At 48.7% G+C, this 25,396-nt stretch overlaps 1 protein-coding gene and 1 long non-coding RNA gene across 4 annotated transcripts in view; both read right to left on the bottom strand.

Moving 5' to 3' along the window:
* Positions 1–30: 30 nt before the first annotated feature.
* LOC132509526 (kunitz-type protease inhibitor 2-like) overlaps positions 31–25,396 on the bottom strand; it is a 35,190-nt gene continuing 9,824 nt past the window's right edge. Inside the window, exons 2-9 of one of the 3 annotated variants that reach the window (XM_060130640.1) lie at positions 16,322–16,492; positions 13,035–13,088; positions 11,738–11,791; positions 11,011–11,172; positions 10,615–10,650; positions 592–686; positions 344–466; positions 31–226 (exon numbers count right to left, since the gene is read on the bottom strand). In XM_060130640.1, coding sequence (XP_059986623.1) covers positions 68–226; positions 344–466; positions 592–686; positions 10,615–10,650; positions 11,011–11,172; positions 11,738–11,791; positions 13,035–13,088; positions 16,322–16,492 — 854 coding nt within the window. In that variant the 3' untranslated portion in view covers positions 31–67. The remainder of the gene's footprint in view (positions 227–343; positions 467–591; positions 687–10,614; positions 10,651–11,010; positions 11,173–11,737; positions 11,792–13,034; positions 13,089–16,321; positions 16,493–25,396) is intronic. The other 2 variants (XM_060130641.1, XM_060130642.1) reach the window with 2 other exon arrangements.
* LOC132509528 (uncharacterized) lies at positions 4,135–7,424 on the bottom strand. Its single transcript, XR_009537046.1, has 2 exons — positions 5,399–7,424; positions 4,135–4,800 (listed from the first exon to the last, which is right to left on the bottom strand). It is a non-coding gene; the product is annotated as an uncharacterized LOC132509528 (long non-coding RNA).

Consider the following 25,396-nt stretch of genomic DNA (forward strand, 5'->3'; position numbering starts at 1 on the left):
GGAAGGGCGGGGGACAAAAGGCAACCTGGAGGCCGAGAGAAGGTTTACTGAGCCCCGGAGAGGCCCGTTAGTGGGAAGCCTCCTTCTTCCCCTCCCTCTTCTTGCCCTCCTTCTTCTCCTCCTTCTTCTCTTCCTTCTTCTCCTCCTTCTTCTTCTCCTTTTTCACCTTGGGCTTCTTGACCTTGCCCGGGGCGCTTTTGTATAGCTCGGAGCCGGCAGCGCTGGGCTGTGGGGCGGAGGGCGGTGGGGGAGGGAGAGGAGAGAGAGGGTTCGCCTGTGAGACGTCGGCCCGAATTCCGGGCTGGGGCGCCGGGCACCCGCTAGTGAGGGGTAAGCCTCTTACCTTCGCCTCATTTTCTGAGTCGCTGGAGCTGCTGCCGGAACCTGAGGAGCTTCCGTGACCGTGACCGTGGCCGTGACCGTGACCGTGACCGTGGCCGTGGCCGTGGCCGTGGCCGTGCTGATGCTAGTCGGAGGCATGGCAGTGAGGCCAGGGACCCCTTTCCCAGCTCCCATTCCCCCATGTCGGAGGCCCCAGACCTAGCGGGACCCTGGGGTCAAAAACACCCTCCTAAGCATGAAGTGACTTACCTTCGGGTTATCAGCTCCCTCAACTTTGTCGGGGGCGTGCTTGGGGTCTCCCACCTGGCCTGCCCCGTGGGGCTTCTTGGAGGTGGACTCCAGGGCTGCAGAGAGAAGAGAAATTGGGTGCGTTGGTGCAAGCGCAGGGAATGCCCCGTTGGAGGCAGTCCCTGGGTTTGAGTCTGGCCCCCTGCCCCTCAAGCTCCCCACTCCCCAGGAGCGCACCTGCCGACCGGTCGACCTCCATGGTGCTGAGAGAAGGTATGTCTGCACGGCCAAAGGCAGAGGACCGGCCTTGGGGAGAGGCAGTGGGCCAGCCCCGGAAGTTCTGAGGAGCCCTACCCGAGACCTTTGTTCAGAGTCCTTAGCCCTGACTCACAGCCCCTCCCCGGCACCGCCCAACTGGTCCTCTGGGAAATGGGGAGGGTGGACAGTTAACTTATGTCTCCCCCACACCACCACCCACCCAGTGAGCCTTGGCAAGTGAGTGGTGGGTGGGGCTGGGGGAGGAATGTGTGGGCAGTTGCAGATTTGAGGGGCTAGAGCTCTTATCAGCGTCCCCTAAAAGGGTCAGATCCTTGCTTTTGAAGAAATGAGAGGGAGGGTGCCTCCCCATGCCCTCTGTGATAATACTGACACTCCTTGTGTACTTACTACGTGCTGGGCTGCTGTTCCAAGGGCTTCAGATACATTAACTCACTATGACAATGCCTTTGGCTTGGTGAGAAGCAGTGTCTGAAGGGGTGAAGAGCATGCACTTGGAACCAGTCTGCTGATTGGAAGCCCATCTGTATTACTTAGTAGCAGAGTGACCTGGGGAAAGTTACTCCCCCTCTCTGGGCCTCAGTTTCCTCATCTGTAAAGAACAGCTACCATATGGAGCTGTTGTAAGAATCAAATGGATTAGTTTCCCACACCATGCCTGCACACAGTTACAAGGAGTAAGTGCTTATAAAATAATGTTTGGCTTTTAAGTAAAAGGTAGCTATGGTTGCTATCCCTATTTTACAGATGAGAAAACTGAGGGACCAGTTAAGATGACGGACAAAATTAGCTCCTTGTGAACAGGCTAGAACTGAGATTCGAACCCAGGCAGTGTAGCTCAAGTCCAAGGCTGTGCCTGACCCCTTTGTCTCACCCTGGGGGTCACTCAGCAGAAGGGGCAGCCAGGCGAGCCCAGCCTTCCCTCCCCACACTGCGCAGGGCCCAGGTTAGGCCCAGGGAGGAGCTGGGGCCTGTGTCATCTGTTCCGATGGCTGTGAGGCTAGTCCTTGCAAGTCCCTCTCCAGCCCAGCCCTGCTGCCAAGTTGGCTGCCTGGACCTGCAGGAGTGGCAGGCAAGACTGGCATTTAGGCAGGAGCAGGTAGCTGAGGCCTGCGGATGATGACGAACGTGTAGTAATCAGCCTTGTGCGTTCAGGTCTCTGCTCCAAAGTCCATTCCTTAGAGGAGACTGCCCTGACTGCTGGGTCCACGGAGCCTCGTCACTCCATCCCCTTTCCCCTGCCTCGTGGCCAGCGTAGATAGCCCTTGCTTACCACTCTCTGAGGTTATCTTTATTCTCACGTGTTCCTTCAGCATATATTTATTGAGTACCTACCATGTGTCCAGCACAGTTCAAGTTCTGGGGACACAGAGCTGAACAAAACCAGCAAAAATTCCAGCCCCGTGGAATTGACATTCTAGTACCGGGAACAAGGCGAAATGTAGAGTATGTTAGTAAAAGCTGGAAACAAAACTGTCCGTCAGTTGGTGAATAGATATACAAAATGTGATATATCTATCCATACGATGGAATACTATTCAGCAATAAAAAGGAATGAACTCCCGACATACGCTACAGCTACATAAACCTCAAAAACATTATGCTGGGTGAAAGAAGCCAGACACAAGAGACTGCATGTTGTATGATATCATTCACATGAAGTATTCAGAAAAGGCAATTAGAGAGACAAAGTAGATTAGTGGTTGCTGGGAGCTGAGTGTGGGAATGGCGATTAGCTGTAAATGGCCATGAGGGATCTTACTGGGGGGAAGGGGATGAAAATGTTCTAAAACAGATTTATGGTGATAGTTGCACCGCCTGGTAAAACTATTAAAAATCACTGAATTGTATATTTGAAATGGGTTTTATGTAACTTATAACTCAATGAACTCTATTTTTTTTTAAAAGTAATATGTGTTAAGAAGAGAAATACAGCAAGAAGGGGAACCAGGGAATAACTATGTAGTATGTTTGGGAGACGCTGGATTTCAGATAGTTACCAGGGAAGCCTCACTGAAGCCTTTCTGAGTACAGATCTGAAGGTGAGAAAACAAGCCATGTAAGAACACGGAGGCTTGGCTAGGCAGAGGGAGTGGCAAGTGCCAAGGCCCTGAGGCAGGAATGTACCTGTGTATCTGAAGAGCTGGAGGGAGAGAGGTAGAAGAGGAGGGATGGTTGGGGTGGGTGGTGGAGTGTCTTGTAAATCAAAGATCTTTGGTCTTTACTCTGAGTGAGAAGAGGAGGTGAACAGTGATTGTGGTTTTGCCGACAACCGTGTGCAGGATATGAGAGAAAGTGCCTGTCTCTCCCGACAGAACATAAATTCAGGAGGGTGGGAGCTTCGTTGCTTTGCTCAGCGCCTGGAACGGTGTGGCTCAGAGTTGGTGCTCCCTATCATTTGGTGAATTGGGTTACCTGATGCCAGGCAGTGTGGCAACGGCAGGTTAGAGCAATTTTAGAGTGGCTACGAGTTTGGGTTCTGGAGATCAGTCTGCTTACAGGTGAATCCTTGCTCTACCCCTTACTGTTCTGTGGACATTAAGTTAGTCAGTCTGGCCCTCATTGTCCTCCTCTGTCAAATGGAACTTACCTCATAAGGTACATGGTTTTGCACAGAGCGTGCCTGGGACAAGGTAAATAGATACTTGATAAGTGTTAGTTTTTATTATGATTCACAAACACAGTCTCATGATTCCTTATGAAACTGGCAATAGGATCCCCATGTTATATGTAGTTGAGCCCTAAAAGGTACAGTGGGACACTGGGCTAGTGGGTTGCGGGACAGCAGTGTGAGACCTTCCAGACTCAAGAGGAAGTAGTAGCTCTTCACTGCTGTGCTAAATAAAATTGTGGGGTGAGTGAGTGAATGGGTCCAGGGAGGCCTTGGCCTGGTCCTTCAGATCCCCGGTTATTCGCTCCTCTATTATATTAAGGATGTGGCAGCTTTCAGAGTCTCTGAAGACAGAGGCTTAACAAGAGAGCGTCACTTTTCTCTCCCACGAAAACCTGAGCTGGTGGGAGTCCAGAGCAGGTGAGTGGGTGACTCTGCAAGATCATCCAGGGACCGGGCTCCCCCTGTCTGGGTGCTCTGCGTTCCTCCAGGATGTCGTCCCTGGGCCTGTGGGGAGCCTGGCCCCCACCATCGGGTTCTCAGGAAGGAAAAGGGCAAGTGGAGGGCACACCACTTCCTTTTAAGGACCCGACCTGGAGGCAGCACACATCCCTTCAGTCTGGATTTAGACACCTGGTCACATCCAGCTGCAAGGGAGACAGGGAAACAAACAACAGTTTGTCTCAGACGGCATTTAATTACTGTCAGCAGGACTCCAAGTAGCAGTGACTCCTGTTGATGAGGCCAACCTGCCATCCAGTGTCCTGGACTCATCAAGCTGTGACCATGCAGGGCTTATTTCAGACAGCCAGGATGTAATCAAAGGCTAGTCTCTTATCCATTAGGAAGCCCACAAGGGAGTTCAGACTGACCTGTTGATCTTTGGTGTCACGGCCGATAATTACAAGGCCCCAGAGCAGGCCCTCATGCCCAATGGAGAGACATTGTGACTTGTTCTTTCCCACATGCAAACACACAGAGTACTGGGCACAAGGCACTCCAGTTCAGGACTTGTTATTAAACTTGACTTGGAACACCACTGCACTGGTTTGGTTAAGCCACATGGGCAGTGCCATGAGTAGCTGTGGCCTCAATTGCCATACATGGCATAGCCCAGAGCTGCTTGGCATCAGAAGTGTGTGCTTTTATCAGCCAGATTAGAACAAAGCTGAGCAGGTCCATGTGTTTGTAAACGTCTATGGGTGGGGCCCACATTCAGGCGTTGCTGCTGATGGCACTGGGTATAGCAGAATGGTTCAGGACTGGCTGCGTCTATGCGTCACACTGCCTGCTGCAGGGCTCAGGCGGACCAGGTGAGGGATTGGCAGGCTGCACTGTTGGATCTAGAGGGCACAAAGAGCACTGATTACACCCCTCCTTCCCCACCCCCCACACCTCCTGGGGTCTGAGGTGTTCCCTTGCCAGGTGCCAGGTTGTTATTCTCCCTCCGAGGACACGAAATCAGTGTGACTCCCATCCCAGAAGGTACAGCTTTACCTCTTCTATCATCACCTACTCACACCCAGGCCTTTTGTTTGGAAAGGTCAGATGTAAATGGAACAAGCATTTTTACAGATTTACAGAGACCATGTGGGCCACTGTAGGGAGAAGTGGCAGGCAGGGCACCCAGTGATTGTTTTCATGACCTGGGACTAGGCATCCAAGAAAGAATCTCGGAGGCTGAACCAGAATTAATTCCTGAGGCCCCCTTTGGTCAGCTGCCACCCAGAGGGTGCACCAACCAGGTGAACCTGGGCTTGCTGTTAGGGGGAAGAAAGATGCATCATACACAGGAATGATGAGGGTAGAATTCCAAATTTTTGAAATAGTCTATATAACTCTCAACCTCTTTGACCTGATCTTTACCCAGGAGATAGAGATAAATCCTTTCTGGTGACAAACACATTCAGTGACCAAACTACCTTACTAAAGTGTATGGACCAGGAAGAGGTAGAGATCTTTGCTGAGTTGATTTTTTAGAAGTCCATTCCACCTCTGAATGATGTTAGCAGTCTGAGGATGACAAAGGCCATGAAATGTCCATTGAACACCTTGGCTACTGGCCTATTGTTAGGCAGCTTTTGCAACGAAAAGAAGACCAACGTCAGCCTTTAAATGGTCTAGAAAGTGGAAAACATGGCAGTTTAGTTTCAAGGGCCATAGTGGCGTGGCAGGAGGTGGCTGCCCAGACTGGAACAGCAGCATCATAACCCGGAAAAGTACAGAAGGGAGACAAGACACCACCGGCAGACAAAGAGCGCCGCAAGGCCCCATGCTGTCAATCTGCCAGGAGCAAGTGGAGACACAGGGCCTCCCAAACCACAAGACAGAACAGGACAAATTCTGGCAGAAGTGAGTCACAGAGATAACTTCTGCATCAAAAACATATACACTATGAAAAACCTGCGAAAACTCGACTGGCCTTGATGGTGTTAGGAGAATTCACCTCATGATCTTCCTACTACAGTAGAATTATTTAAAAGTGATTCCCAGACTTCCCTGGAGGTCCAGTGGTTAAAACTCTGCACTTCCAATACAGGGGGTGCAAATTCGATCCCTGGTCAGGGAACTAATATCCCACATACCACATGGCACGGCAAAAATAAACAAAAAAAAGTGAAGTGATTCCCAACAGTTTCTTTTAAAATCCAAACACACTACTTTTTTCCTTCACATGAAGGAGAGACAACTCTTGTTTAAGCAGGTAGAGAAAGGCCACAGGCATTAGTGGGTCTGAGGTTCCCGAATCCAAAGAGATACATGAGTGGACCTGAGAGTTGCTCGTGGGGTGGCAGGGTGGTGTATGGAAGAACCACCAACTACTAAGGAGGAACGAGGACACAGGTAGGTGGGCAGAGGTGGCCACCACTTCCCATGGGCAACCTGACATCTATGATCTCATGTGATCCTCACATCCACCCATCTTACAGGTGAGGAAACCGGAGGTTCGAAGGAGTTAAGTGACCTGCCTGCTGTTGCACACCTGGAGGGGGGTGGTGGGCGGAGAGTCTCTTCCCAATGTCTAGGCCCTCTTTCCCTGGACCACAGGCTCTTGCGGAGCACTGGGGAGGTGGGGGGCTTGGGAAACGGGGGCGGGTGTCCCAGTTTGTCTGGGATATGGCACCTGTTCACCAACTCTGAGTCAACCACAGTGAGGGCCTGGGAACACCAGGTTGCCCGGAAGGCTTGGCAGGGAGAATGCCAGAATCCATGAGCAACGTCTACCATGGACCAGAAAGGCTGGGGGAAACTGGATGAGGTATTTACCCAATTGCTTCTGGGATAGATTTCTAAGCCCTAATGGACACAAGCCTTTCCCCCAATGTACAGTCATCCCTCCAAGATATTGTGTGTTCAGTTCCAGACTACCACAACAAAGCAAATATCACAATAAAGTCACATGAATTTTTTGATTTCCCGGTGTTTATAACACTTATGTTTACACTATAGTCTACTAAGTGTGCAATCGCATTGTGCCTAAAAAAAAACAATGTATATACCTTAATTTAAAAATACTTTAGGGCTTCCCTGGTGGCGCAGTGGTTGAGAATCTGCCTGCTAATGCAGAGGACACGGGTTCGAGCCCTGGTCTGGGAAGATCCCACATGCTGTGGAGCAACTAGGCCCCATGAGCCACAACTACTGAGCCTGCGAATCTGGAGCCTGTGCTCCGCAATAAGAGAGGCCACAATAGTGAGAGGCCGCGATAGTGAGAGGCCCCCGCTCGCCGCAATTAAAGAAAGCCCTCGCACAGAAACGAAGACCCAACACAGCAAAAATAAATAAATTAATAAACTCCTACCCCCAACATCTTCTTTAAAAAAAAAAAAAACTTTAAATGCTAACCATCATCTGACAACGCAGGGTTGCCACAGACCTTCAATTTGTAAAAAAACAAAAAACAAAACCCGAAAAAACCCCTGCAGTATCTGCGAAGTGCAATAACAGGAGGTATGTCTGTATAGAATGTGGCCTTTTGGCCTGAAGGGATTTCTACGAAGGGTCAAGGAAAGGAGGGCTTATTGTCTTTTTGTTCCAATTTATTTTTAAATAAAAAAAAAAATCATGGATGCCAAAGTGGGTCATTAAAAAAAAAAACGTGGTATGACCAAAATTTTTTTTTTTACGATTTTTTTCCCTTTTTGTTTTTAATTAAATTTTTTTTTTTTTTTTAATTGTGGTACGCGGGCCTCTCACTGTTGTGGCCTCTCCCGTTGCTGAGCACAGGCTCCGGACGCGCAGGCTCAGCGGCCATGGCTCACGGGCCTAGCCGCTCCGCAGCATGTGGGATCTTCCCAGACCGGGGCACGAACCCGTGTCCCCTGCATCGGCAGGTGGACTCTCAACCACTGCGCCACCAGGGAAGCCCAATTAATTTTTTATTTATTTTATTTTGGCTGTGTTGGGTCTTCGTTGCTGCATGCGGGCTTCCTCTAGTTGCGGTGAGCAGGGGCTACTCTTCATTGCGGTGCGTGGGCTTCTTGTTGCGGTGGCTTCTCTTGTTGCGGAGCACGGGCTCTAGGCATGCAGGCTTCGGTAGTTGTGGCTCACGGGCTCTAGAGTGCAGGCTTAGTTGGGCTTAGTTGCTCCACGGTATGTGGGATCTTCCCGGAGTAGGGATCAACAAACCTGTGTCCCCTGCAATGGCAGGCGGATTCTTAACCACTGGGCCACCAGGGAAGTCCCTAAGGCCGAAATTTTTAAAAAGTGAAATAGAATAAGAAAATATCAGAGCTTACCACAGGTGGTAAGGCTAACTCTTGTTTGCTGAAATTTTATGGGCACTCAGTTGGAATGTAAGATGTATTTCATTCAAGAAGATCTGAAAGGGGCTTCCCTGGTGGCGCAGTGGTTGGGAGTCCACCTGCCGGTGTGGGGGACGCGGGTTCGTGCCCCGGTCCAGGGGGGATCCCGCATGCCGTGGAGCGGCTGGGCCCATGGGCCATGGCCGCTGGGCCTGTGTGTCCGGAGCCCATGCTCCGCAATGGGAGAGGCCAGTGAGGGGCCCGCATACCGCAAAAAATAAATAAATAAATAAAAAAGAAGATCTGAAAGATGCTGTTTTTTTAAGAAGTCTGTTTCTGGAATGGGACATCTCATGTAGTGTCCTGTGGTAACTTTGGTAGAGTTTAAATTAGCAGTCCCACAAAGAAAGAAAGCACATGCTGAAATTTATTTTAAAAGGGAAGGCCATTTTTATTAAACTTGTACATTTAACTTTCTTCCTTTCAGAATCCTAATTAAAAAAACTTATGTTTCTGCTTACTTAAAAAAAACAAACAGAAAACAAACAAAGGAAACTATTAAAACATCACTTTTGTGATGGGAAAGGAGGCAACAGGATTCAACATAAGCTAAGAAAACTATACCTGGAGCAAAGAAATAAATTGAAGAGGAACCGACTCCGATCTAGGGCTAGAACATCTGCAACGTGCACAGCCCTTCACTAAGAGAATTTCCAAAGCAAACCCATCCCGGGAGACCAGGGAGCAGCCCTCTTACCTTCTGGATTAACAAACAGGCCAAAAGCCCTAATGATCGCGCAAATACAGACAAATCACTCTATTTGAAAAAGCACACGTGTTCGACACTTGTCTCTCCTCCCTTCGCAGATTCTCTTAACAGGGGGTTGAGGAGGGCAGCCCCTTGGCGACAGGGCGTTCACAGGACGTAAGTGTTCTTCACCAGGTGCTCCTTGTCGTCCCCAGAGCTCCAGACAGTACGGAGGGTGCGCTCCTGGTTCCTCCGCGCCACCCTGATCAGGCAGACCACGGAGGCTCCCAGCAAGAGGAACAGGACCATCACGAACAGCCCTGCCAGGACCACCACTGTGGATGAGAGAGAGGCCTCAGAACCAGCAGGACGAGGCGGGCCATAGCCAGAGTGTCCACGTGGGCTTGGGAGGTAGACAAGCAGCCCTTGGGCCAGACGTCCCCCCACCCCAACCCAGAAGGCTCTGGAGAACTGACACTGCTTGACAGGAAGTCCTCAAGGAGAGTCCCTACAGTCTTGAGAAGTAGGTTCCTGAAAAAAGGAGGTGCTATGCTATGTGCACATGGACAGAGTGGCTCCTTGTGTTCCTCCTTTTTGAACAAAAAAATCCCCACTTCAACTCTGTACTACCCTGCCACCTCTCTGCGGCAATTTGTACAGGAAAAGCACACACCTCCGGTGTGTGTGTGCAAACACACACACCCCTCCCCCAACCAGCCACAGAGAAAGATGTGGCCCTGCAGTTGGCTGGGGTGGCTGCCTGTGGAATGAGGGAAGGGCAGAGGCATGGGTATATTCGGAGCAGGGCCGGGAGGGGACCCTCATGCTCCTAACTGCCCAGGTAGATTTAATAGTGGTTGCCCCACTGCAGTCCCACTGGTCAGTTAAGATGCTTTTTCTTCAGGTGGGGCTCCACCTAAGGAATGTGGCCTCCTATGGCAGCTACCCGGCTCCCTCTCCCCGCTTGGCTGCAGAATTGGACAGGGTCGATTCACTCTCCATCTCCAACCGTCCAGATCCTTATGCCTGGCAAACCAGGTCCCAGTTTCATTTCTCTTCTAAAGCAGAGCAGACACACAGGCCAGGCCTGGACTCCTTAACAGGGAAACAGGTAGAAAGAGGCCAAACCAGTGTGGCAGGTCTTTTGTGCAAACACTACCATCCATGATTCAGGCTCAGAATCAGAAACAAAAGCTAGAGGAGGCCTAGCCTCCTTGTCAGACCAGACTGCTTGGGGACAACAGCACTGGCTGGGGCCATGCTCCACCCACACATGACAAGGGCTTTCCACCTTCCTTTGTTATCACCCATGACCAACTCTGTACACCCCATGGCAGTAAAGTTCCCCCCCAAAACCTGGAGTTAGTCCCAGGCCTGCGTGCAGCAGATCCCACACACCTCAAACAGGAGGAGGTGGCCCCAGTCACCCCCAGGCTGCCTAGGCAGAGGTGGCCTCACTCCTAACCCGTTTATGTACACTGTACAGTGGGACAAACATCCACCACATGTTCCAAGCTGCCTGGCTGTTCTCGTGCAGAAACACGACTTTCTAACAAAACGATGTTTACAGTGAAGGATGATGTGTCCAAGACAACATGAGCCTGCAAAAAACACAGCTGAGCTTAGTCAAGGCAGGCAGGTGGAGGGGGCAAGAGGCCGTTTACCTTTAGTGCGGGGCAGGGCAGGATACAACTGCTTGCCTGGAAGAAAACACACAACGCTGAGGTCAGCCTTCAGCCCGCCTCCCCGCACAGCTGCAGCCACCTGAGGACTCCCCTCAGCCCTGGGCCTTCACGCTCTTTCTGAACGGCTTCTTCCAGCTCTTCTGAGGGTTCTGAGACCTTGCCACCCCAGTAGGGGCCTAGGACACATGTGCCCAACAGCTGGAGCCACAGCCCACCCCCTTCCCCACCAGGGAGCCAGAGAAGACTAACGGCAGAGTCCAAATGACAGCATTTCCAAGGCCTTCATTTTAGGGATGAGGAAAGGGACTGGTGTCCTCTCGGGAGGGTTCATCTGCCCATGGTTGTTTCTTGGATTTAGGAGTCAGGCAGACTCACCGAAGCAGCGCTGCATGCACTCCTCCTTGGAGAGGTAGCTGTTTTTATTGCCCCGGCATCCGCCGTAGATGAAGTTATCACAAGAGTTCTTCTCGGCATTAAAGTACCAGCGTGGGAAGGATGCGCGGCAAGGCCCAGTGATGGCCTTGGCAGTGCAGTGTTCTGGGAGTGAGACAGCCCAAGGGATACAAATTAGCAGGGCCCAGGAGAGGTGAATGGAGCTAGAATGCTCCCAAGCAGTCATATGACTGCCAGCCAATGGGGAAAACATCTCTCTGTTAAAAGAAACTTGGCCATTACAGACGTGGCCATTCTGGCCCACATTTTCAGATCTCTTTCTCTTTATGGCCAGACTACACTGTTACGGAGGTTATTCTATGTCAGTCACTGTTGTAGGCTCTACATGTGTCAACTCGGTCTCTGAACTTTCAAGAGAGGTCTGAACTAGGCCCCTCATGTCATAGTCAGGGACTCTGAGGCAGAGCTACAGTATCCCGTGGGCGCAGCTGGTGGGAGGCAGAGCCTGCACGCCACTGCTGCCTCTCGAGCAAAGCTTCCCAAGGGTGTGCTGTGTCACATCCTGCTTCCTGCTGCCCCAGGGCATCCTCATGAGTCCTAACACCTGGGAAAGGTCGGGAAGCACTGCTCTACAATACCCTTAATGGAAATCCTCAAGTGTGTCTCAATTCCCAATTAAGTAAGAAAACATGTTTTTTAAAAGTTATACCTTCATAGTTGAAAATATCACTGGACAGGTCATCAGAATCCTGCCTTCTGGGAACTGAAACACAAACATCCATGTCAGGGAGGCTGGAATGGACACAGGGCACGTCGCCTAGCTGGGGCTGAGTCTAAAAGGGCCCACTGAGGTACCTGGAAGGGAGTGGAGCCCCTCTCTGTGGGCAGCTTTGCTCCATCACCTCCCAGTCCTAATGGGCTCTACGGCACACACAGAATGAATGCCGGATGGGGAAGTCTGCCTGTCACCTCAGGGGTTACTATGGAAACTAATCCCAGCCACAGTTTCTGGGGTGATGAGGAAGACCAGAGGTGTCCACTCTCTGACACAGGGAGGAGGGTCCCTTATTCTCTTGGGGGAATTTTCTTCTGAAACAGGACAGAAACCAGAGTTACGATGCCAGCGCCCCATGGCTCTGCATGACCTTGCAGAGGCCAGCTTGGGAATAAGCAATGAACCCAGGCAAAGCAATGGTCAGGACAGTCACAGGATTCCTAGCCTCACTCTCACGTGGGTGCTGATGTCAGAGTCAAAGGACCAGAATCAAGACTGCAACCAGTGTGTGGCCAGTGGCTGACTGGGGGCCATCCTCAAATGGGGTAGGGGGGGACTCTCTCCCTCCACAGCAGGTCTCACCCAGCAGAACCCACTGCCTGGGGACTGGCCTTTGGGAAAGCTGGACTGGACTTACGAGTGCATCTGAACCACTCACCCCCGGCTCCTGATGCAGAGTCCTTTAAGCATAAAGGAGGAATGGGGCAGCTGCTGTCAGCACTACAAAGCAAGCTAACACAAAGCTCCAGATCAAGAACTGCAGTGGGAACGGAGGCGGGGGTGGCAGAAGACAGAGGACTCTTAGCACAGGGAGGGAGATGGACAGCAAGGACGACACGGAGCAAAGGAGATACAGCAAGCAAGGAGGTGGGACAGGGCAGTGAAGACAGCACGAAGGCTGAGGCCAGGGGACTGGAAGCCAGCCCAAAGCAGGGGAAGGGGTCTGAGCCACATGCAGCAGTAGCCACATCCCTTATCCCCCAGGAGGAAGCTGAGGTCAGCCAGGAAGCACTGTAGAATCCCTCAGCCCTCTTGTCTGCTGAACTCCCCAGCGGAAGGATGCTGGCCAGGAGCCAGAAGCTGGCAGCCCAGGCAGAGCCCCTGTTCGCCAGTTCTGAGTAAACAGAACCAGGAGGTGGAAGCCCTTGTACAATGTCCAAAGTAAAAATGTCCTTTCACATTAGCCATCTGGATGGCCCTCATTCCATCCTGGGTCTTTTTAAGAACTTACCACTTGGGACAGAGGAATCTGCTCCATTCCTGGACAGTTCATTGATGGTGTTCACTACAAGAGGACAAATAAACAGCACAGTGAGAAAGTGTACCTCCAAGATTGCCTGGTGAAACAAAACAAGCTGTATCCCTGAGGAGGCTTGGTCCTGTGTGCCTCTCACAGCGACTCCCATTTCTCCTTTATGTGGGCCCTTCAGTGCACATGCTGGACCACAAACCTGCCAGAACTTGGAAAATAAGGAACCAAGACTGCCCTTGTGGGTTAAATTTTAAGATCAACCAGCTGGGAATCCGAGCAAAGACGTGTGAAATGACATTATAAAAAGACAGAATGGCTTCCAGGGCCAAATAACCTGTGGAACTGTATTAACTCACCCAATGAATTAAAAAACTGAAGGGCGTGGGACTTCCCTGGTGGCGCAGTGGATAAGACTATGCGCTCCCCAGTGGTTAAGAACCCGCCTGCCAATGCAGGGGACACAGGTTCGAGCCCTGGTCTGGGAAGATCCCACATGCCACAGAGCAACTAAGCCCGTGCACCACAATTACTGACCCTGCACTCTAGAGCCCATGAGCCACAACTACTGAGCCTGCGTGCCACAACTACTGAAGTCCGGGTGCCTAGAGCCCGTGCTCCGCAACAAAGAGAAGCCACCACAATGAGAAGCCCGCGCACTGCAATGAAGAGTAGCCCCCGCTCGACACAACTAGAGAAAGCCCGTGCAGCAATGAGGACTCAATGCAGCCAAAAATAAATAAATAAGTAAATAAATAAATTTATTTTTTAAAAAAAGATGCAGGTGTGTTAAAAAAAAGACTATGCGCTCCCAATGCAGGGGGCCTGGGTTCAATCCCTGGTCAGGGAACTCGATCCCACATGCATGCTGCAACTAAGAATTCGCAGGCTGCAACTAAGAGTTCGCAGGCCACAACTAAGGCGCCCGTGTGCCACAACTAAGAAGCCCACCTGCCACAACAAAGAAGCCTGACTGTTGCAACTAAGGAGCCCATGTGCCACAACGAAGACCCGGCACAACCAAATAAATAAATATTTTTAAAAAAGTGAAGGGTGTGCTCAGCACTGTGAATGTACTTCATGCTACTAAACTGTGCACTTAAAAATGGTTAAATGCTAAATTATACGTTATGTATATATATATATTTTGTGTGTGTGTGTGTGTGTGTGTGGTACGCGGGCCTCTCACTGTTGTGGCCTCTCCCGTTGCTGAGCACAGGCTCCAAACGCGCAGGCTCAGCGGCCATAGCTCATGGGCCCAGCCGCTCCGCAGCATGTGGGGTCCTCTCAGACCGGGGCACGAACCCGTGTCCCCTGCAACAGCAGGCGGACTCTCAACCACTGCGCCACCAGGGAAGCCCGCGTTAATGTGTATTTTATCTTGCACACACACAAAGCTAAGAGCGTGGGTGCAAGTGCAAAAAAGGGAGCGCTGGCAGGGTCCAGGAGGGAGGAACCCTCCCTTGTGCAGAGGCGTGGGGCTGGCCTAACCTGATGCCATTACACATTCCCATCACAAACCAGCTCCTCCAGTTCTGCCTCTCCCCTCATCAAGCAATGTTCTGGGAATGTCGCTGAGAGGTTTGCCTACACAAACTAAGGGTGAAGGCACAAGGACAGAAGTGTCTGGTCCCTTTGGTGGTTCTGGTTCTCATTATAATTAATTAATAAACTGGCATTCTCATTATCATTTGGTTCCCCACAGAGCTTGCCTGCCTGGGAGAAAATATGTTGGCAAAGAGAACGCCTCAGGAGCTGTGCAGTGCGGCCACGCTCGGATGCCAGCAAATGAGCTTTCCGGGACGTCAAGGCTGGGGCCAGACTCTGGCTTGACCTCTAGGAAGATAGATAGCTGTCTGCCTTCTCCCAGCAAAACACTACACCCTGTGGCTCCTTGCAGAGACATCCCGCCTTAATGCCCACTGTCCACTGCTTGTGTTCTTAGAACTTAACTTTCCCCCTGAGAAACCAAGGAGTAACCAGAACGGCATGTACATTTGCTACTGTCAACTCCTGACTGGAAAAGGACAGAAAAGGTAGCAAAAAACACTTCCCCTTAATTCCTTCCCTGACACTGGATCACAGCTGATGGCGGAAAACCACATACAATAAATGGTATTTTTCTCCATCACCATCTGGTAAGGTTGCCAGTTGCCCCCCCACCCCCGCCCCAAAACAGATGAGGAACTCATCTGTACAATCCAAAACTAATACCAGCCACCTCGGCTCTCCAAACACTTGCTGAGTGCCTTCCGGGCACTGGGCACACAAAGATCAATAAAATGTTCCTCAAGGCACTCAGTCACTGCTGGGCTTGTGTGTCTGTGCATTATGTTTTAAACCTCAGTTCACAGCCAAGACCACTGTTGTCTTCCTCTCTTTACACACAACTTTAATAAGCTTATCTGATTTCTGAATGCAGAGTTCAAAGCCAAGAGAGATTACAGCCAGTGCGGTGAGCACTGAGGGCACCAGCACATTCTGACACAGAATCATAATCCAGAGTCCAAACACTGACACCAAGCTGTCAGGAAAGGATGCAAGAAGTCCCGTAACAATGTTAAGGAAATCGCCAATGAAAATCTTTGACAGTTTGGCTGGCCCAATCTGCGGGTCTCTGGAATACCTAGGAAGGATCAGGCCCCAGAGGGCCAATATCGCACTGCCATCAGGTCTCAAGGAGTCCCTCGAGGCTCCGTTCAGAGCCAGTGCACACTGTTGTGGGGCTTTAGGTTTTTATTTACACTGGGAGGCTCTCAGGGTCAACATTATCTTGATTCCACAGAGTCACTCACGAAGGCTGAGAGAAGGATGGATTCCAGAAGTATGTTCTAGTTTTAACTTGATTCATAACTTGGCTGGCTGGGTGAGCTCCTCAAGTCATTTGTCCCAAAGGTAAAAATAACCCAAATGCCCAGGAAGCAAGGAGGGCAGCCCATCTGAGTAGACCTGGAGGACTCTGCTCATACCAGGCCTAGCGTGGGACCTGCTCTCAGTAGTGGGAGAAGGGAAGTTGGGGAGAAGACGCAGTCATGTCACCCCTCCCCTGGCTCCAGTCTGCGGCCTACTCTCCCCTTTCTGGGAAGAGGAGGGAGGATACCGCTGTGAAACCACCGTGTGGGCGACCTTCACGATGTGTCTGTTTCTTCTGCTTTTAAAAACGTCTCCCAGTTTCAGCAGTGAAGAACTAGCAAAGAGCAAAAGGCAGCTATGTCCCAATTAATAAAGTGTCTCTAGATAATAAAACTTCCCCAACAGCACTGTCTTACCTGTGACACCAGCACACTTTGCAAGACACTCCTCCTTGGTCATGTAATTATTGTCATTCCCTCCACAGCCTCCATACACAAACTGCTGGCAGGATCCATCAGTGACATTGTACCACCACCTAGGGATGGAGGCCCGGCATTTTCCCACACTCTTCGAAACTCGGCAAAAATCTAAAACACAACCAACCAGAGATTAGTTACCTTGGCAGGGCAATTCTGGCAAGACAGAACATGCACAGACCTGTAGGAGAAGGCCCACAGCTTTCCAGAGCCCCAAGAGGAGAACCAGAGCCTTAAGTTTCAGCACAGTTCCTCTGTGAGCTGTTTCTGAAGTGTCGCCATCAGGCCTACCTAGTGATTCCTTCTTTGTATAGGAAGGCATCATCTAACAACAAAGACACCAACCCACCAGACTGAACTGAATTTCAGTTGCGTGTTGATTTGGTCCCTGCCCCCATTATCAAACACACAGACATCCAGTATAGAAAAAGGACTTTCAAAGGCAAAAAACCAGACTGCAGGATCCTTCTGGATATGTGCCCGTCTCACTGGACCAAGGGGAGCTTAGCACTGAAAGGCCAGAGCTGGGACTTCCCTGGTGGCACAGTGGTTAAGGATCTACCTGCCAACGCAGGGGACAAGGGTTCGAGCCCTAGTCTGGGAAGATCCCACATGTCACGGAGCAACTAAGCCTGTGCACCACAACTACTGAGCCTGCACTCTAGAGCCCACGAGCCACAACTACTGAGCCCACATGCCACAACTACTGAAGCCCACGTGCCTAGAGCCCGTGCTCCACAACAAAGAGAAGCCAGCGGGCTTCCCTGGTGGCGCAGTGGTTAAGAGTCCACCTGCCGATGAAAGGGACACGGGTTCGTGTCCTGGTCCGGGAAGATCCCACATGCCGTGGAGCGGCTGGGCCCGTGAGCCATGGCCGCTGAGCCTGTGCTCCGCAACAGGAGAGGCCACAACAGTGAGAGGCCCGCGTACCGCCAAAAAAAAAAAAAAAAAAAAAAAAGAGAAGCCAGCACAATGAGAAGCCCGTGCACCACAACAAAGAGTAGCCCCCGCTCGCTGCAACTACAGAAAGCCTGCACGCACCAAAGAAGACCCAAAGCAGCCAAAAATTAATTAATTAAAAAAAAAAAATGAAAGCCCAGAGCTGGCAATGCACGGTCAGGAAGGAAACGCACGGCCTGGTGCTCTTAGCGCCCCACAGAAGGACCTTTCCTAACTTTTCCTGTCTACTCTCTGCCAGGATAGGCCACTTCATAGTCAAATTACCACAAGAGCCTCAGAAAGAAGCTCCCTTATGTTAGTTCCCCCAACTGCCAACCTTCCAGAGACAACTAAGGTCACTCCTCTGCTTCGGCGCTTATGATGGCTCCCCCAATCTGAGCACACCAAGATGGGCTGGGTTACAAGGTGTCCTAAAATCTGGCCCCACTCTAGTACAAGGAAAACAGAACAATGTTAGATCTGCCTGCAGAAGGCCTAGAAATCTGCTCTCTCTTAAAAAGGGACAGATAAACAAGTGCTGGAGGTATCACCTGCACTAGAATGAAACTTTCTCCTGGAGGAATCAGGAGGATTGAAAGCAACTTGGAAAGGGAGTAACTTGACCATGTGATTCAACATGTGCTCTGCACCACCATATCACCCCCTCCTGGCATCACGAGTCCACATCACCTCTCCCTACACCCTGGCCTCCTACATCTCTGCCTTCTGGCATCAGGGCATTCCACCCTGCCCTGGGCCTAGCACAGGGTGCTTCATAAACATCTCAAATAAAAACATCCTAGGGCCCAAAACTTGGTTATATGCTGTCATTTACTCCTCCCTAGTTGTTTTCATGTTTGCTAGGTTTACCTCACCAACTAGGGGATACCTTTCGAAAGCACAGAGAGCAGGATCTGTGCTTCTCTTGCGTCTCCCAAAATACATCACAACGATGGGCAAGAAACCAAATGTTCCACAAAACATCTATCTATGGACAAAAAAGGTTGGTGCTATGCAAAACAAACACCCCAAGAAACTCACACACACACCAATAAATCACAGGTAACTAGTACAGTAGAAAAAGCATACTCTGAAGTAAAAAAAATGCTCTGTTAATTTGCAAGCAACTGTCAATGAAACCACCAGTTAGAAAGTATCTTATCTGGGGACCTCCCTGGTGGCACAGTGGATAAGACTCCGCACTCCCAATGCAGGGGGCCCGGATTCGACTAGATCCCACATGCATGCCTCAACTAAGAGTTTGCATGCCACAACTAAGGAGCCCACCTGCCGCAACTAAGGAGCCCACCTGCCGCAACTAAGGAGTCCATGAGCCTCAACTAAGATCCAGCACAACCAAAAAAAAAAAAGTACCTTATCTGGATACTTCATATGAATGGAATCATACGATATGTTCAGAAAAGGCAAATCAATAGAGACAGGAAGTAGATTAGTGTTTGCCTGGTGTTGGGGGTGTGGAGCGGAGAATGACGGCAAATGGGCACAGGGATGGATCTTTTGGGGCTGATGGAAATGTTCTAAAATTGGATTGGGGGGATGGTTGTACAACTCTGTAAATGTACCAAAAGTCATTGGGTTGTATACTTTTATTTATTTTTTTTGTGGTACGCGGGCCTCTCACTGTTGTGGCCTCTCCCGTTGCAGAACACAGGCTCCAGACGCGCAGGCTCAGCGGCCATGGCTCACGGGCCTAGCCGCTCCGCGGCATGTAGGATCTTCCCGGACCGGGGCACGAACCTGTGTCCCCTGCATCGGCAGGCGGACTCTCAACCACTGCGCCACCAGGGAAGCCCTGGGTTGTATACTTTTACAAGTGATTTTATGGTATGTAAATACTTTACTAAATCAGTTTTTTTTTTAAATAGGCCCAGGCACCTTTTGTCCATATAACACATCAACCAGAACCAGCTGGGTGTGCACCTGGAACAGGTACTTTTGACAATGTGCAAAGGTCACAAAACAAATGCAATCAACAAGGCCCAGGGAAGACATGGAAGGAGAAGAGTTCTTTGGTATATATTTCTGCCCAATCCACATGGCTGTCAAATGCCAGAGGCAGCACTGCTAAAAACAAGACAAGATGGAGAGGACCCACACGTGATGCACTTATGATCCAAAACTGAAAACAACATCAAGGCGGGAGCACCCCCACTGCTGCCGAGGTTTGGCAACAGCCTATCCAATGCCCTGCCAAGCTGAGAGCACTGGGGATCATTGACTGCTTTGTGTCCTTGCTTCCTGAGCAGCTTCACGTACAATCTTTTAAACAAAAACCCTGAGGGGGGAATTGTACACTTTAAATGGGTCAACTGTACAGAATGTGAATTATGTCTCAATGGAAACAAACACCTGAGAGGGGCCAAACAAAGCTCAAGCCAGCCAGGTGGGAACTGCCAGACACCACAGCAGAGAACGCAGCAGGGCGAACACAGTATAAAGGGTGAGAACTGGGTGGCTTTTCATAAGCAAGGGTGCCAGATACATTCTGTGCAGGTATAGAAGCCTGAGGGTGCATAGAGAGGAAGAGGGAAAAGCTCATCTAGGGATGGAGGGCAGTTACCTTGGTGAAGTAAACACTGCACAGAATCTGGCCCTCATCTCTGTAGGCTCAGACAGGCACTCTTAGTGCCCCAGAGCTGATGAGGCACAGGGATGCTGATCTTACTAACAAAGCACACAGGAGGATACTGAGAAAATAACTGTCCAGCGGGGTGGATGTGTACCAACATACCACCTCGGATAGCAAGCTGAAATGGAGCAGGTGACTTGGAGTCACAGTAAGGAAGTTTTCCGTAGGATTCCTGTGAACTTACTCTCTACTGGGATCTACCACGCAGACTAGAGGCTTGCAGCAGACAGCTCGCGAAGCGCTTAGGTCAAGAGAGCACAGTCAAGGTCTGCCTCTGGAACACTTACTTTTCTGACTTCCACCACTGACCAATGCCTCTTCCTGACTGGACCATTCTTTCTGTAGATGTGATGGTTCCTTCATTATAAATTTTGTGGGCCTGAGAGGCTATTCTGTCTCAGACGGCTGCTCATATCTGCTGTCAATGATCACACATTGATCTCATAGTTTAAGTTTCAGAAGCAGCCTTATTTTCAGTTTCAGGTTGCTTGGGTGGGGTAGGAGGGGATGGGGGTGACTTCATTTTTGTCCCAGGAGAATTTAGAAATGTCTCTTTATTAGGAGAGAACCTGGACTAAAAACACAGTATATCTGAAAAGACAGAATGCTGACAACTGTTGAAGCTGAGTGATGGTCTATGGGCACTCATAAAACTGTTTTCACTCCTTTGTGTACATTTGAAAATTCCTATAATAAAATCAGAAAAAAGCTAATCTCTTTATTTTGTTTTTATTTTTTTAAAATTGGGGTAAAAGCTGATCTTTTTAAAATAAATTTAATTAGAGTAAAAGAGCTCTAAGGAGCAGATTAGTTGGCCAAAGCTAGGTTCAATTAAGATGAAATTTAACCACACACTGTGTCAAGACAGAGTCCCTTCTCCGAGTATGGAGGCTCCTTGTCAAATGGAGAAAAGTCTCATTTTGTCACATGCTTTTACTAACTAAACTGCTTTTAAGCTTCCATCATATACATTTTTACTCTCTAGGCTTAAGGAAGTAATCTCATGAAAAAGGATTTTGTTTTTGTTTGCTTGCTTGGTTCGTTTCAAAGGAGAGAATGTTCCTTTAGGAAACACAGGCCACATGTTGTTCACCTCACTCCAAATAACATCAGTGCATTTTCTCTTTTGTTGTTCTCCAAAAATCTTGTACAAAAAGCCAGAAATACTTTAGTATGTAAGATGACTTCCATGACTTATCACCTTCCTTAAAAAAACTTCAGGGCTTCCCTGGTGGCGCAGTGGTTGAGAGTCCGCCTGCCGATGCTGGGGACACGGGTTCGTGCCCCGGTCCGGGAAGATCCCACATGCCGCGGAGTGGCTGGGCCCGTGAGCCATGGCCGCTAAGCCTGCGTGTCCGGAGACTGTGCTCCGCAGTGGGAGAGGCCACAACAGTGAGAGGCCCGTGTACCACAAAAAAAAAAAAAAAAAAAAGTCAAAAAAGTCAAAATACTATACTTTGGTAGACCCAGCTTAAAATCAAAATGAACCAAAATGCAGAGCATGACTTATTTCTTGACACCCCATTTCACTGCCTTCACTAAGCTTGATGCCAGGCACATTCTATGCACGATTTCTAATAGTCACAATAAAACCGTGACTCATGCAGTAACACCCCCACCCCTGCCCTTTACAAAGCAGAACACTGAGGCTTTGGGTAGGTTAAGCTAAGCAAGCAGGAGACCTGTATATGAATTCAAATGGGTCTGATCAGAAAGCACAGGCACAAACAAAACGACTCCTTGGATGGAAAGAAAGAAAAAAACCACTATAGTGACAGGCAGTGGGAAAAACATGAAACTGAAGTTGCCTAAAAGCCAAAACATTCCTCAAGGCTTCATCACAACTGGAGGGCTCACCAAGGCCAGGCCCTCTGCTATGCCTGTTTATGGTGACACTCAATGACAGGGTCATAAACAGCCATACCAAAGAACTGGCCAAGGCTGAGGGGGACTTGGTTGGACAATTTTCAGGAAGTTATTCCTTAATAAATAACTGTTCTTATTAAGAGATGACGAAATGATATACTGGTCTCAGAATAGTTTTGGAAAACAAACATGAAAAATATGTTTCAAGTTCTATTTCTGTGCTCACAAATGCTAGTGCAAAATTAAATATGTTCTATAAGTTTTCGAAACAGAATAAGAAAAACAGGGAAAAGTTGAAGGGCACCAAATTTGGATACACTTGATTCAGAATATGGAAAAATGGAATTCCTGCCTTTCAGAAACAGTAACATTCTCTTGGAAAAGTATTAAAAATGGTTAAAATCACACATTATCTGACATATGAACCTAAATTACAAAACCCTGGCAGGCATTTTGAACACTGGCTATTACAAAATTGCCAAACAGACTGGTCTTTGTCATAGAAAACAGGTTTCTCTGGTTCTAAAGTTGCTTGAGCTTTTTTTAAAATTTATTTATTTAATTTTGGCTGCGTTGGGTCTTAATTGCTGCGCGCAGGCATTCTCTAGTTGCGGCGAGCGGGGACTACTCTTCGTTGCAGTATGTGCGCTTCTCATTGCATTGCTTCTCTTGTTGCAGAGCTCGGGCTCTAAGGTGCGCGGGCTTCAGTAGCTGTGGCTCGCGGGCTCTAGAGCGCAGGCTCAGTAGTTGTGGTGCACAGGCTTAGTTGCTCCGCGACATGTGGGATCTTCCCGGACCAGGGATCAAACCCGTGTCCCCTGCATTGGCAGGGGGATTCTTAACCACCGCTCCACCAGGTAAGTCCCTTGATACACTTTTTACTCCTGTGGGTGCTATAAACTGAAGAACACCAACTTCTTGCCTCACTGTATACTAATAAGAAAGCCCTGGATCACATCACAAGCTGGGAGCCACTCATGAAATGGTCCTTTTCCTCCCCCCATCTGTTTTCTCTAGAGCGAAGGTCAGTAAACTTTTTTAATGATGGGCCAAATAGTAAATACAGGCAGAATAGTGTGAAATCATGCAGAGCAATGGGAACAATCATGATTGTTCCGTGACCTTTAAAATGAAAAACTGTGGGCTATAAATGTATAGAATAATAAAAATAAATAAAATAAAATGAATATTTATTTAGTACACTATAAGTTAAAACATTAGAAATTTGAGAATTGGGGCTTCCTTGGTGGCGCAGCGGTTAAGAATCCGCCTGCCAATGCAGGGGACACGGGTTCGATCTCCAGTCCAGGAAGATCCCACATGCTGCGGAGCAACTGTGCGCCACAACTACTGAAGCCTGCGCACCTAGAGCCCGTGCTCCGCAACAAAAGAAGCCACCGCAATGAGAAGCCCGTGTGCATCAACAGACCCAACACAGCCAAAAATAAATAAATGAAATAAATAAGTTTATTTAAAATAAAAAAAAGAAACTTGAGAATCGAAGTGTTTAATCTTCTTTGTAAATAAATAAGTCACCAAGAGTAGTCTATACAGTGCTTGTGAAGGTCTTTACTCATATAACTCATGATACAGAGCAAGCATCTTTTCAGTTCACCTTAGTGAAGTGTCACACCTCTTTCTAGGTTTGGATCAGCTTCCAACATTTTATCCTTTGCTCTTTCAATGACACAAAATTGCTGAGAGTTGCTTGACTTTTTGTGGAAGTTTCTGCCAGCGTTACTTCCACTGGATCATCCTTTTTTTGTCACAACTACTTTCCTCATTTCTGTCGATAAGCTCCTCTGGCTGCATATCTGGCCTCAAATGGCAAGCAGTGTCAACATTCCCACAGTTAACTCATTCTTCTATCACTCCATTTATGTTCAATTGGAATTTCCCTTCCAGCGTTATCACTTTTTCTCTTTGCTACACTTTGGTGCTTTTTTTGGCCAACTTCCTCTAGTGATTAACCATTTTTGTAAACTGTCATGTATACTGGGAAACAAGGAAGCAACACAACTACATGCTTTGCTGTGTATGAACTGAGTAACATATGTGCAGTGACCAATCACTATGCATATGTGTAATTTACACAATGATTTGTGACTGAAGAGCTAGTAGCTGAAACTTGTTCTGTACCCAAGTACTCACAGTTAATATACTGTAGTAACTGAAATCTGTGCATGTTGAAAACTGTGCAAAGCATGGACTGCCTTTCTTTCAAGCTTCACGGGTCACCTAGCCTAACCAACTCTGTCATGGTAGCATGAAAGCAGCCTAAGGCAATATGTAAATGAACGACCATGGCTGTCATTCCAATAAAAATTTATTTCATATAACTTTTACGCCTTAAAATATTCTTTTGATTTTTTTCAACTATTTAAAAAACGCAAAAGCCATACTTAGCATGTAGGCCATGTGTAGGCAGTGACTACGAGCTGCAGTTTGCCAATCACTTCTTTAGAGAGTGTTGCTAAAAACACCCTGCTCAGATTTTCCACACCCCCCACCCCGTCATGTCACAGAACTCAGCAGTCCTACAGGTGTGGTCAGATGCTATCACATAGACTCCTAGGGCTCACATTTCTATGACAACACTGACCACGCCTTCCTCAGGTTAATCCTTTGCCAAAAATGCTGCAGCACACCCTTCCATCACTAAAAACAGCTCTACTCTTTTCATTAAAGCCACTTAGAATTCTAAGGATAATGGCCAAAGGGAAATGATTTGCTACAATAATCCTCAGACATCTGAAAATACTATTTTATACAAAAAAATAGAGCATACAGTTCATTCCTCAGTAGCAAAAAGCAAACAAGGAAGAATCAATTAATTCAAGAGTTTCAAAGAACAGGGGCAACTATTACCAAATCCACAAAGGGCTTGGTGCGCACAGACCTACAATAACTGAAAATTCACCACCAGAACACCCTGTTCGTGCTAGTGAAATAACTTGTGAGACATCCACATAATCGAATACTCACAGCTGTTTAAAATAGACAACTGGGGCTTCCCTGGTGGCGCAGTGGTTGAGAGTCCCCCTGTCAATGCAGGGGACACGGGTTCGTGCCCTGGTCTGGGAAGATCCCACATGCCGCGGAGCGGCTGGGCCCGTGAGCCATGGCCGCTGAGCCTGCGCGTCCGGATCCGCAACGAGAGAGGCCACAACAGTGAGAGGTCCGCGTACCGCAAAGAAAATAAATAAATAAATAAAATAAAATAGACAACTACGTATGTGCTGGTATAGAAAAGTGTCTGAGAGAAAAAAAGCAAAAGAATGTTTTACATATTATGATTCCTTTTTAAATTTTTAATTTAGATATGACTCTATCTTTAGGGAAAGAGACTAAAGGAGGGAGAAGCTTTTCCAGTTTTTCTTTTCCATCTGTATCTTTTAGTACAATTTGAGTATTCTAATTTTGTGAATGCATTACTTTTATTTTCTTTAAGGGTTTTATCTGGAGAGTGGATTATAGTCATCCCTTTTGTTTGCTTAAATTTTTCATGGTAAATAAAACTGAATGTACTAAATTCCCTAGTATCTTGAACAGTAGTAAGC

The sequence above is a fragment of the Lagenorhynchus albirostris genome, chromosome 19, assembly GCF_949774975.1.
Source record: "Lagenorhynchus albirostris chromosome 19, mLagAlb1.1, whole genome shotgun sequence".
Lineage (NCBI taxonomy): Eukaryota > Metazoa > Chordata > Mammalia > Artiodactyla > Delphinidae > Lagenorhynchus > Lagenorhynchus albirostris.